Below are 13,173 nucleotides of genomic sequence, written 5' to 3' on the forward strand. Positions count from 1 at the left end.
TAGTTAATGTAGACTTTGAAAAGCTCTTTTCAAATATCATTTGTACTATATGTTAATACCTTTAGTGGAGTATATTATTTTGTTACTAAAACATTGTATTAATCAAATATAAAGTGCATTTGGTTTTCTCTTTTTTTTTTCGTTCAGAGAGATTGGTGGTGGTAGCTGAACACTGTGAACGGAGTCTAGAAGACTTGCTTCGTGAAGGGAAACCCGTGAGGTACTGTGTGTAGCATCAGGACAGTTAAATGAAAAGCAGAAATTGACAAACAAAAAGGCATTTTACCTAGAACTACAGGGTCTTAGTTTCTTCTGTTACTTTTCTAATGATAAAATCCAGTTGTAAATTTTTGTATTAGGAAAATTAATTCATAGGCCTCATAGAAATTCAGCATTGACATCATTCAGTGTTCAGCTTTTGTAGGCATTCTGCAAAGTACTTGATAAAAAATTACCTTAGAGGATATATGTGAAAACTTGAAATCTTTTTAGTACTAAGCTTTTCTTTAGCATAGCTGAAGTTAAGAGTATTTTCCAGAGACAGGTACATGGTAACTTCTCACAGGGTACTGGTGTTCCTAGGAACATGGTGAACTGTATAAACTAAGGCCACATTGAAGAATAGAGAGAAATAATATTCATGGCTTGTGTGTAATCTAATCATACAGTTTAAATTTAGTTATTTTCAATGACATGAAATTTGCTATCTATCTCAGGCATTTTGGGCAAGAAAAATATGTGGTCTAAATTTTATTGTAAATGTACTATTAAATGAGCTTCTTCACTGATTTTCTGAAATTATCTTAAAATTATGAAAAATATTTTTAATGAATAAAATTGTACTAAAATATGAAGATTGGTTGCCTTGAGCTTTTATATGATTGTAAGTATCCATCCTACATTTAAGAAATATTCTTATTCTTGGTCAATACTTTTTAATCATTGCTATATTATAGATAATGATACATCTTTTTCAAGGGAGGAAAAATATGTGTCTTAATAAATGGTAGTAATTTAACAGCAGCAAAAGAAGTAAGTTGAATAAAAGTACTTTCATTGCTACTTTAAATGGTTTGGTTTAAGTGGTTTCTGGAATGCAAGATGCAGATATCAAATCCACTATTGTCTCCCTTGCTTTTTTAGAAAAATCTAATGTGACCATAGTAATAAAAGAGAATTTTCTGTTTATTAAACATAACTTAGTAAATATGTTTTTACAGATATAACTTTTTCATGTCACAAATCTTTGATTGTATTTGTAAAAGAGCATATTGCTCTTTGCTCACCAATTTAAATTTATACTTTAATTTGTAGGCCACCTATTCTTAAAGGAAAAAAAAAGAAAAAAAAGAAAAATCTTCGTGAAAGTTCAGTTCAGATGCTCAGTCATATCCGACACTTTGTGACCTCATGGACTGCAGCACGCCAGGCCACCCTGTCCATCACCAACTCCCAGAGTTTACTCAAACTCATGTCTGTTGACTCGGTGATGCCATCCAACCATCTCATCCTTTGTCATCCCTTCTCCTCCCAGCTTCGATCTTTCCCAGCATCAGGGTCTTTTCAAATGAGTTAGCTCTTCGTATGAAGTGGCCAAAGTATTGGAGTTTCAGCTTCAACATCAGTCCTTCTAATGAATATTCAGGACTTATTTCCTTTAGGGTGGACTGGTTGTATCTCCTTACAATCCAAGGGACTCTCAAGAGTCTTCTCCAACACCACAGTTCAAAAGCAGCAATTCTTCAGCACTCTGCTTTCTTTATAGTCCAGCTCTCACATCCATACATGACCACTGGAGAAACCATAACTTTGTCTAGATGGACCTTTGTTGGCAAAGTAATGTCTCTGCTTTTTAATATGCTGTCTAGGTTGGTCATAACTTTTCTTCCAAGGAGTAAGCATCTTTTAATTTCATGGCAGCAGTCACCATCTGCAGTGATTTTGGAGCCCCCCAAAATAGTCTGTCACTGTTTCCAGTTTCCCCATCTATTTGCCATGAAGTGATGAGACCGAATGCTGTGATCTTATTTTTCTGAATGTTGAGCTTTAAGTCAATTTTTTCACTCTCCTCTTTCACTTTCATCAAGAGGCTCTTTCGTTCTTCTTCACTTTCTGCCATAAAGGTGATGTCATCTGCATATCTGAGGTTATTGAAATTTCTCCCAGCAATCTTGATTCGAGTTTGTGCTTCATCCAGCCCAGCATTTCTTATGATGTACTCTGCATATAAGTAAATAAGCATAGTGACAATATACAGCCTTGACGTACTCCTTTTCCTATTTGGAACCAGTCTGTTGTTCCATGTCCAGTTCTAACTGTTGCTTCCTGACACGCATACCATTTCTCAAGAGGCAGGTCAGGTGGTCTGGTATTCCCATCTCTTTCAGAATTTTCCACAGTTTGTGGTGATCTACATAGTCAAAGGCTTTGGCATAGTCAATAAAGCAAAAATAGATGTTTTTCTCGAAGTCTTTTGCTTTTTCGATGATCCTGCAGATGTTGGCGATTTGATCTCTGGTTCCTCTGCCCTTTCTAAATCCAGCTTGAACATCTGGAAGTTCATGGTTGATGTATTGTTGAAGCCTGGCTTGGAGAATCTTGAGCATTACTTTACTAGCGTGTGAGAATAGTGCAATTGTGCAGTGGTTTGAGCATTCTTTGGCATTGTCTTTCTTTGGAATTGGAATGAAAACTGACCTTTTCCAGTTCTGTGGCCACTAGAGCTGCATGGTGCTGGAACGAGTGGCAGTGAAAAGATACCCCACATCCAAGGTCAGGAGCAGCAGCTGATCTCAGCTAGAATGGGTGTGAGGAGATACCCCACATCCAAGGTCAGAGAAACCCCAGTAAGATGGCAGGCACTGGAACAGCTGTGAAGAGAAACCCAGGCCCAAGGGCAAAGGAGAAGGCCCAGCAAGATGGTAGGAGGGGTGAATTTGCATTTAGAATCAAGCCCCGTTCCTGCCAGAGACACTCAGAGGGCTCAGACAAACCTCATGCGCACCAGGACCCAGAGACCCCACAGAGCCTGAGACTCCTAGGTAGAGGAGCCCCTCAAATCTGTGCCCAGGAGGTGTCTCATTTGCCTCCTTGTAGTCCCCGCCCTGCCTTGGTACTCAGTCAAGAAAATGCGTGTCCAACAAAGTATTTGCACAGGAATGCTTCCAGAACATGGTAGCCCCAATCTGGGAAGGACTCAAATGTCCATCAACGGGAGGATAGGTGAGCAGATGGCAGTATGTTAATCAACAATAAAATGGAATCAACTACTGATATACACAAGATGATGAACCTTAGAAATATTATGGTGAGCAAAAGGCAGATACAAAAGTCATGTTCTTCTATTTATATGAAGTTCTAAAACAATTAAAACTCATCTACCATGGTAGATATAAAAACAGTGCTTGACCCTGGTTGGGAAGTGGGAATACAGGAACTGATTCCAAATGGCCTTGAGAGAACTTGCTGGGGAATGGAAATTTTTGCATCTTCATTGGGGTATTACTTAAATAGTACATATTCTTGCAAAACTTGTCAAAATTCACTGACATATATACCTTAAGAACTTGCATTTTTTTTTTAAGAACTTGCATTTCACCTATGTAAATTATACCTCAAAAATTTTTAAGAGCCTGTTGATTTATTTACTTGACTTGGATTGTGAGTCTCTCATATAGCAACAATATTTATTGTTAATGAAGGTGCTTCATCCAGTAACATACTATTGTATTTTTTTGTTTCTATAAGAAGAATTAGTATGAATTAATTATTGTTGGATAACAAACTACTTCAACACTTAGCAGCTTAAAACAGTAATAAGTTAAGTCGCTCAGCCGTGTCCGACTCTTTGCAACCCCGTGGACTGTAGCCCACCAGGCTCCTCCGTCCATGGGATTCTCCAGGCAAGAATACTGGAGTGGGTTGCCATTTCCTTCTCCAGGGGATCTTCCCGACTCAGGGATCGAACCCAGGTCTCCCGCATTGCAGGCAGATGCTTTAACCTCTGAGCCACCAGGGAAGCCCAAAACAGTAATAAGCATTTACCAATTTATATAGTTTCCCTGGGTGAAGAATTCAGGAATGTTTAGCTGAGTGGTTTTTTAGCTCAGGATCTCATGTCATTGCAGTCAGTGTATCAGCTGGGGCTGTAGTCATCTGAAACCTCTATTAGGGATTCAAGATCTGTTTCTAACTTAGCTCACTTATTTGGTGCCAGTTGTTGACAGGAGGTTTAATTTCCTCCCTATCTTGAGGGCATTTCTACAAACCTCTTGGCTGAATTCTCACAGTATGGTGGTTGGCTTCTGCTAGAGTGCGTGTGTGAGCGATCTAAGAGATGAGAGGAAACAAAGTGGAACCTGCAATGCCTTTTATGACCTTGCCTCAGGAGCCACACATCACTATACCTTATTGGATACAAAGCTCAGCCATTAACTCTATTCATTTGGGAGAAGACAGCACAAGAATGTGAATCCCAGGAATCCAGGGGCACTGGGGGTCATCTTAGAGGCTGGCTATATGTCACCCTGCTTGTTTAACTTATATGCAGAGTACATCATGAGAAACGCTGGGCTGGAAGAAGCACAAGCTGGAATCAAGATTGCCGGGAGAAATATCAATAACCTCAGATGCAGATGACACCACCCTGATGGCAGAAAGTGAAGAAGAACTAAAAAGCCTCTTGATGAAAGTGAAAGAGGAGAGTGAAAAAGTTGGCTTAAAGCTCAACATTCAGAAAACTAAGATCACAGCATTCGGCCCCATCACTTCATGGCAAATAGATGAGGAAACAGTGTAAACAGGGTCAGACTTTATTTTTCGGGACTCCAAAATCACTGCAGATGGTGATTGCAGCCATGAAATTAAAAGACGCTTACTCCTGAAGGAAAGTTATGACCAACCTAGATAGCATATTAAAAAGCAGAGACATTACTTTGCCAACAAAGGTCTATCTGGTCAAGGCTCTGGTTTTTCCAGTGGTCATGTATGGATGTGAGAGTTGGACTGTGAAGAAACCTGAGTGCCGAAAAATTGATGTTTTTGAACTGTGGTGTTGGAGAAGACTCTTGAGCATCCCTTGGATTGCAAGGAGATCAGTCCTGGGTGTTCATTGGAAGGACTGATGTTGAAGCTGAAACTCCAATACTTTGGCCACCTGATGCGAAGAGTTGACTCATTGGAAAAGACCCTGATGCTGTGGGAGTTGGGGGCAGGAGAAGGAGACGACAGAGGATGAGATGGCTGGATGGCATCACCAACTCAATGGCCATGAGTTTGGGTAAACTCCCGGAGTTGGTGATGGACAGGGAGGCCTGAAGTGCTGCGATTTATGGGGTCGCAAAGAGTTGGACACAACTGAGCAACTGAACTGAACTGAATCACAGAAGTCTTGAAGATCATACAAGTTTTAAAAAAATCTGGGGGTGGGGAATAGGAATGAAATACTAAATTGACATTAACACTAACTGAAAAATAAAGTTCCCAAAATTATTCAGTACTCATTTAGAGCACTTGGGATGGAAGAAAGGAAGAAGTTTATACCAGGAAGAGGGGATAAACAAGGGAATATCCAGAAGTACCAGAGGACATAGCTCTGCTACAACTGGAATTGCTTTACATCATCTAAATTGATGTTACCCAAGGTCTTATGCTCCCAGCCATTCCTGAGAACTCTGTAAACCATGGGCAGAGTAGTTCTCTGTCATCAGTAACTGTAGATTACTGATGGCAGTACCTGTAGGATATTCCTTCTGATCTCCACGTTTCCTTCTCTACCCATATACTGATACGTCCTTCTTGGACTTACTAAAAGAACTGAAGGAGAGAGAAGCTGGTGACTCAGAAGACAAATTTCCGTTTTCATCATTTTATCTCAACTCTCTCTTTTTACTTTATTTACACTTACACTGTGTAAGGACACAATTGCCATCGTTTTACCAATAAGATTAAATCCATTAACTCATGAAAAGTTTTACTTTTCTGTTCCTGTCATTGTTTATCCTGGTTTAGAGATAATAAATCTCATAACGTTACATACCATTAGTCTCAACAGTGTACAGGTATAAAGAAGTCACCTTTCTTTAATGCCTTTGTATATGTCTTCATGAGGATAAAATGTTATAGGTGGCTGCATATTCTTTGAGTAGTTAGTGGAGCATCAGTAGGATTAAGTGCAAATTTCATATTGTCTTTCATGCCATTTACATCATCTTTCTCATTTATTTAAAAGAGAGTCCACGATAGTCTTACAGGTCTTTGTAATTTCTTCAAGTAAGATATGTTTAAACATTTATGTAAAGTACTTTTTAAAATAATTTTGGCGCTAGATTAAAATTCAATATTTCCCTTACTTGTTTTGAAATATATCATTCAGCACTTGCCACCTCTGAGTAAAAATGCTTCTGTCGGGTTCAGTTCCAAGTTGTTATCTGATCTATCCATCTAAATTAGCTTTGTTGTAAACTATTTGACTTTCCACATATTTGGATTACTTTTGTCTCCAGTAACAGAGCCGTTTCATGTGCAGAGTTGATGTGCTGCAATTTTAATTAATTCTATAACTTGTTTATGGAAAGTGAGATGTTCTTATGGCTTATAAATCAGTTCTTTCCCTTAACTGCCAAAAGTAAGCCTCCTGCACGTAAACAGGAAATCTATTTAGATGGGTTTGCTATTTGAGACCCATGATTTTTACTTGTCCATCTGTCTCTGTTGCAAATCTGTAAGTTTTCACTTGTTTGGTAGTTATTTGCAGTTTATTATCCAAACTTAAGCATCATTTAAGGCATAGATCTTACTGGGTTTATATTTTAAAGAATATTTTGCATCTTCTGTAAAATCATTGGTTCAGGGGATAGACTAATGAAAACTGGAAACCTAGAGTAAGAGTCTGGTGTCAATTTACTCACTAATTTTTTTCACAATAAATTTAGTATCCTTAAAGCAATATGTGTACTAAAACATAATGGTAGTAATTTGTACCACAACTGTATTATAATTTAAGACTATCTGGAGTTTTCAGATCTCACTAGAAAATTATGTTCTCTTTATAATTTTAATAGCCATAAAATGCTTTCGAGAATTCATGTTATCCAAACCAAAGATAATAATTTTGTACTATGACTTGGAGCTAATTGAGTCAGTCTTTTATGAATTAATGTTACTTGTGAGGTTAGTTTGCTAACTTGGCTTGAAAGAGAAAACTCATAATTTTCTTTACAATCTGTTCAAACTTAAATCTAAGGAATTAATTTTTGGAGTTTGCTGCTCTCTTTTCAGTGGCTTTTATATGTTACTTGTGCCAGAGTTCTCTCTTGCCAGTATTCTCTCCAGTTTCAGTTAAATGATCAAAATTATTTTCTGGAAACATAGAAGCATGGAATTCAATTAAACTCCTATAACCAGTACGTTTCAAGGAAAAAAATAAAATAAATAGTGTTTGAAAGATTTGTTTGAAGTCATCTCATATCTAGTGCCTATGAATCTATTTAATTGCTACCCTAAAGCCAGATTCAAGATACTGAAAAGTGGAAAATTTTAAACTGTATCTCATTTCTAAAATATTTTCCAGAGAATGTTAAAAAAGAGATAACACCTTTGTCACTCCCATTAAAATGAGCATGAAGAAAATGGTTTGCCTTTAAGTTTAGGTGTTATTTGGAAAGTATTTCCCGTTTGTGTTATTCAGATCATGTACTTTTTCTTAATCTATAAAAGCGCCATCAAGTAGAGTTCATAGACAGATATTCAACAGAGTTTTGGTGCTTGAGGTAAAGTTCCTGCATTGTCCTTAAATTTGCAAGTGAAGTCAGGGTAAGTAGTGCAGGCATATTTCTTTAATAAAAGGTAGTTTGTCAGATGTTTTTAGGGTTATGATTTTGAAAATTTACCAAGGAAACATCAGCATTGCAGAGGTTATACGTGAAACTTTGATGGGAAGCAGGCTATGTCTGCAGTTGTTCACTAGCTTGATGGAAAACATGATCTGACTTTCTCGATGAGTAAGTTTTATTTGCCCATATTGAAAGACTGCTTCCTCACTGACTTAGATACTCCAAAAGTTTTTTGAACACATTCTAGAATATGTTCCACAGATGGATGAGTGAGTCACAGGTCATTGTCATCAGAAATAGGTAGTAGATACTCTTATTTTAGAATATAACCTGATAGTAGAAGTTAAGACTTCTGTATACATTTTTTGCCTTCAAGGGCCCTAGTTTCAGAATGCATTAGAAATTACAGTACAGTCAAGTAACTAAGCTGCTGCTGCTAAGTCGCTTCAGTCGTGTCCGACTCTGTGCAACCCCACAGACGGCAGCCCACCAGGCTCCGCCATCCCTGGGATTCTCCAGGCAAGAACCCTGGAGTTGGTTGCCATTTCCTTCTCCAGTGTATGAAAGTGAAAAGTGAAAGTGAAGTCACTCAGTCGTGTCTGACTCTTTGTGACCCCATGGACTGCAGCCTACCAGGCTCCTCTGTTGATGGGATTTTCCAGCCAAGAGTACTGGAGTTGGTTGCCATTGCCTTCTCCAAAGTAACTTAGAGATTTATATAATTGATATATATATTTTTTTTTTTCTAGGTTTACTTGTTTTGTTTAAAGACATATTCTCCAGGCAAGAATACTGGGGTGAGTGGGTTGCCTCCTCAGGGGATCTTCCTCCAGGGGATCTTCCCAACCTGGGAATCAAACCCAGGTCTCCTGCATTGTGGACAGATTCTTTACCATCTGAGCCACCAGGGAAGCCCAAGAGACAGAAAATAGTGCCCCAAAAAGATGCTTTTCACTCAGGCATGGCATCTTGCAGCTATCTTTCATTTTCTCTCTCTTTTGTACTGTTTACCCCATTTGTCACTGAGTATTGTTCATACACCCTTGGTGATATTTCTTATCACTGCTGTCCTCTACATTCTTTAGTTCAGGCCTTAATTAACAAAGAGTTTGACTATTGCATTGCAGCATTCCCTTAACTGGTCTTACTGCCTTTAGTTTTGCCACACTCCAGTTGCTTCTCCTTTCTGCTGCTGTCAGAGCATTGTTAACGATGAGTGCATGCTGCGTGGCTTCCGTTGTGTCCAACTCTTTGAGACCCTGTGGACTTCTGCTTGCCAGGCGCCTCTGTCTGCGGGACTCCTCAGCAGGAATACGAGAGTGGGTTGCCATTTGCATTCCTGCTAAAAACATCTGGTGGCTCTGCATGTGTGTGTTTGTGTGTGTGTGAAGAAAATGTATATTGTAGCCACTGGATTTGCCTTCACACTCTCTAAATTATTTCCAAAGAGTGTCTGAGTTTTTCAAATAGTTTTTACTGTTGCCATTATGTGATTGAAGAGATTGAGTGCCACAAAACTGAAATGTACCAAGAATGCCAAGCTGTCTTTTTGCCCAGTGGTGTATCTCCAGTCTTTGGCACAATGTACATAACACTTCTTCAAGTAATTCACTTACCTCTGTCCCCTTCTGTACCATATCACTGAACCAAAGCAAAAACTATGTTTTCTCCAAATTCCTTCTTTACATTGTATCTCTAATTGTAAGGTACCTCTCCCCTTCTTGCTTATAATTATTTTCCTGCAGTTGTTTAATTAAGGAAGGTATAGCTTCCTTTCCTTTAATTAACTGTACATTTTAACATGCATACAATATTTTTAAAATTTTTCTGTCTTCCAAAGTTGTTAGCATAAGAGTTGATGTATAGTTAATGTGTTATAAATTAACTGTTGAATGAACTAATTTTTTAGTTTAGTCATGCAGTTGAATTCTGATTTCCGATTATTTTCCTTTTAATCGTGTGTCATAATTCTGCTTCCCAAACAAATGGGTTTCGGTGAAAGTATGATATAAATGTTTCTTAGCAACTTATTATTTTATTGGAAACACATTTATTTCCAAGATTTATTGTTTTCTTTAAAAATGGAGGGCTTCCCAGTTGATGCTACTGGTAAAGAATCTGCCTGCAATGCAGGAGACATAGAGATGCAAGTTTGATCCCTGGATCAGGAAGATCTCCTGGAGAAGGGAACGACTGCCCACTTCAGTATTCTTGCATGGAGAATTCCATGGACAGAGGAACCTGGCAGGCTACTGGGGTCATAAAGAGGCAGACACAACTGAGTGACTAAAATTTTTTTTTTTTTACTGGAATGATCAGAGAAGACAAACTGTCGATTTCCTTTCTCATGACTCTGGAGAAGAATTCACTTCTAAGCTCATGCAGGTTGTTGGCAGAATTCAGTTCCTTGCAATTGTAGGACTGATTTCCCCGTTTTCCTTGATTACTATCAGTGAGGGGCTCTCTCAGCTTCTAAAAGTCATCTCATTCCTTATCATGTGACTGTCTTCATCTCCAGAGCCAACAATGGAGAATATCCCTTGTATCACATCTTGCTCATTGCACGCTTATTCCCGTTGTTGGTAGAGTTTAGTTCCACACACTTGTAGGATTGAGATCCCTGTTTCCTTGCTGGCTGTTGGCCTAAATCATCTTAACTTCCAGAGGCTGCCACCATTCCTATGTCTCTAACCTCTAGGTCCAGATTTCAAGGACTCCTGTGATGAGTTCAGCTACACCATAGAATATAACATGATCATTAAAGTAAAATCTATCCTATTCATCATCTTGGGGATTATACCAGGTGGACATCAGAAAGTTTGCATTTGGGGAACCATGTTAGAATCCTGTCTACCACAATTTTGTTAGTAAAAATTTGAGAAAAAAATTTTTAATTTTATAGCAAGTGTCATTTGGCATTCTCTTTTGTATTAGTAAGACATTTTGGCTGAGATGGTGGGAACTGTGATGTGTCTGGGGTCACCATTTCCCAGCTTCAGTGATTCAATAGAAGCACTCACAGAACTCAGATGTTATTTTACTCATGGTTTCATTATACTCACTGCAGCAAAGCGGTACAAAGCAAAATCCAACAAAGAGAAAACTATAGGGCAAGATAACGGCAGAAACCAGGCCCAAAGCTTTCCAGAGTTTCTCTCCCAGGAGGGTTGTAGAAGATGTACTTAATTTCTCCAACAAAAAAAATTGTGATAGTATGTGCAAACTATTGCCTATTGGAGAAACTTGTCTGAGCCTAGGAGTGAGGAATTTTATTGGTGGTTGGTCACAGAGGTACGTAACACCTGTGTGACTGATTGCAGTTAATGATGCTCCAGACCCCCCTCCCCAGAAGGAAAGCAGGTGTTTAACAGAAATCACAGTGTTTGCACATGCTATTTAGACAAGCTAGAGTGATTCAAGGCCTCAAATAGGCAAAACTTATCAGTTAAGTATTCCAAGAGCATAATTCCCTGAAGCACACAAAGGGCCAGCTAGGAAAATAGGCACCTTTGGGAGAATGTGCAAGATTTGAGATTGATGAGAGATTCCTTTATGGGGAAGTATTAAAGTAGATTTTATAGCTACTCCAGTAATTCATGAAATATGTTGTGACTATAGACCAATGGTTGCTGGTCTTGCTCAGTTAGGGTTTGTGTAAAGACTCTTTTTTCACTCATCAGCAAAGTATTAGCTCTCCTTTGTTACTGAAACATATTGCCACAAACGTAGCTGCTTAAAACAACACAAATTCATTATCTCGTGGTTCTGTAGATCAAAAGTCTGTTGGGTTTGGGTGGATTCTCTGCTTCAGGTCTGACAAAGCCAAAATCAAAGTGTTGACAGGGGTGTATTTCCTCTAGAGGCCCTAAGGAAGAATCCATTTCCAGGCTTATTCCCATTGTTGGTAGTATTTAGTTCCACGCAAATGTAGGACTGAGATCCCTGTTTCCTTGCCGGCTGTTGGCCAGGAATTGTCCTTAGCTTCTGGAGGCTACCACCATCCCCTGGCTCATGGCCCCATTCCATCATCTTCAAAGCTAGTAGCATCAGGCCCACTTCTTCTGAGGCTTCGAATCTCTGACCTCTTTGGCCACTCTGTCTGACTTTTCTGCTCTGCTTTTCTACTTTAAGCGTTCATGTGATTACTATGGCCCACCTGGAAAATTTGGGGTACTCTCCCTATTTAAAATTAGCTGTTTAGCAACCTAATTCCATCTGCAAAGACCCTTTACAACTGTATCTAGACTGGCGGTTGAATTAAAACCCTGGTGACAAGAATCTTGGGAGGATTCTGCGTACTACCCTCTTTAAACAAGTAATTGCCGAAGTTTTCCCTCCTCATTTGTATCTGAATTCCTATTGTATTCCTCAATTGTATCTGAGTTCGTATTGTTAATTATACCTCAGTTTCTGAAAAGATAAATGAGGGAATTCCATGACAGTCCAGTGGTTAGAACCCTGTGCTTTCACTGCTGTGGGCCCAGGTTCTGTCCCTGGTCAGGAAAGTAAGATCCCACAAGCTGTGTGGCATGGCTAAAAAAAAAAAAAGATAAATGGCTAATTAATTAATTAGGCAATAATGCTTTCAACAGTTATAAGCATGTTTAACTTCTATATTGTTGTCAAAAGATTTTTTTTCTGAGTCATTCAAGTTGTCAGTTATCTTAAGGGAAAAAAAATCAACCTTTAATAAGGTTTAAATTCAAACTTTATTATATGCCCTTTTCTAGAATTATAGTCAAGAGTAAAGTAAACCCTTTGTTTGTTAATATAGAATTCCTTTTGTGGAGAGGGAGCTACTTCAGTGTCTGTGTACAAAAAGGCTGGCCAGATACCATATAAATATGTTGATATAGAGTGCTGACCTGTTGTTTTCCATTAGAAACATTTTTTTTTAATTTTTTAGACCAAATATATCTTCAATTGAAAGTTTTAGTGAAGTAATAGGTGCATGCTATTTTTTTTTCATTTATTTTTATTAGTTGGAGGCTAATCACTTTACAGTACCGCAGTGGGTCTTATCATACATTGACATGAATCAGCCATGGATTTACATGTGTTCCCCATCCCGATCCCCCCTCCCACCTCCCCCTCTACCCAATCCCTCTGGGTCTTCCCAGTGCACCAGGCCCAAGCACTTGTCTCATGCATCCAACCTGGGCTGGTGATCTGTCTCACTATAGATAATATACATGTTTCGATGCTGTTCTCTTGAAACATCCCACCCTCGCCTTCTCCCACAGAGTCCAAAAGTCTGTTCTGTACATCTGTGTCTCTTTTTCTGTTTTGCATATAGGGTTATCGTTACCATCTTTCTAAATTCCATATATATGTGTTAGTA

At 38.7% G+C, this 13,173-nt stretch overlaps 1 protein-coding gene across 3 annotated transcripts in view; it reads left to right on the forward strand.

Annotated features, from left to right (window-relative positions):
- Positions 1-13,173, forward strand: part of TBCK (TBC1 domain containing kinase) — a 187,804-nt gene that overhangs the window by 17,006 nt on the left and 157,625 nt on the right. For all 3 annotated transcript variants that reach the window (XM_065907571.1, XM_065907572.1, XM_065907570.1), the window contains one exon: positions 148-220. In XM_065907571.1, coding sequence (XP_065763643.1) covers positions 148-220 — 73 coding nt within the window. The remainder of the gene's footprint in view (positions 1-147; positions 221-13,173) is intronic.

This window comes from Muntiacus reevesi, chromosome 16, assembly GCF_963930625.1.
Source record: "Muntiacus reevesi chromosome 16, mMunRee1.1, whole genome shotgun sequence".
NCBI lineage: Eukaryota > Metazoa > Chordata > Mammalia > Artiodactyla > Cervidae > Muntiacus > Muntiacus reevesi.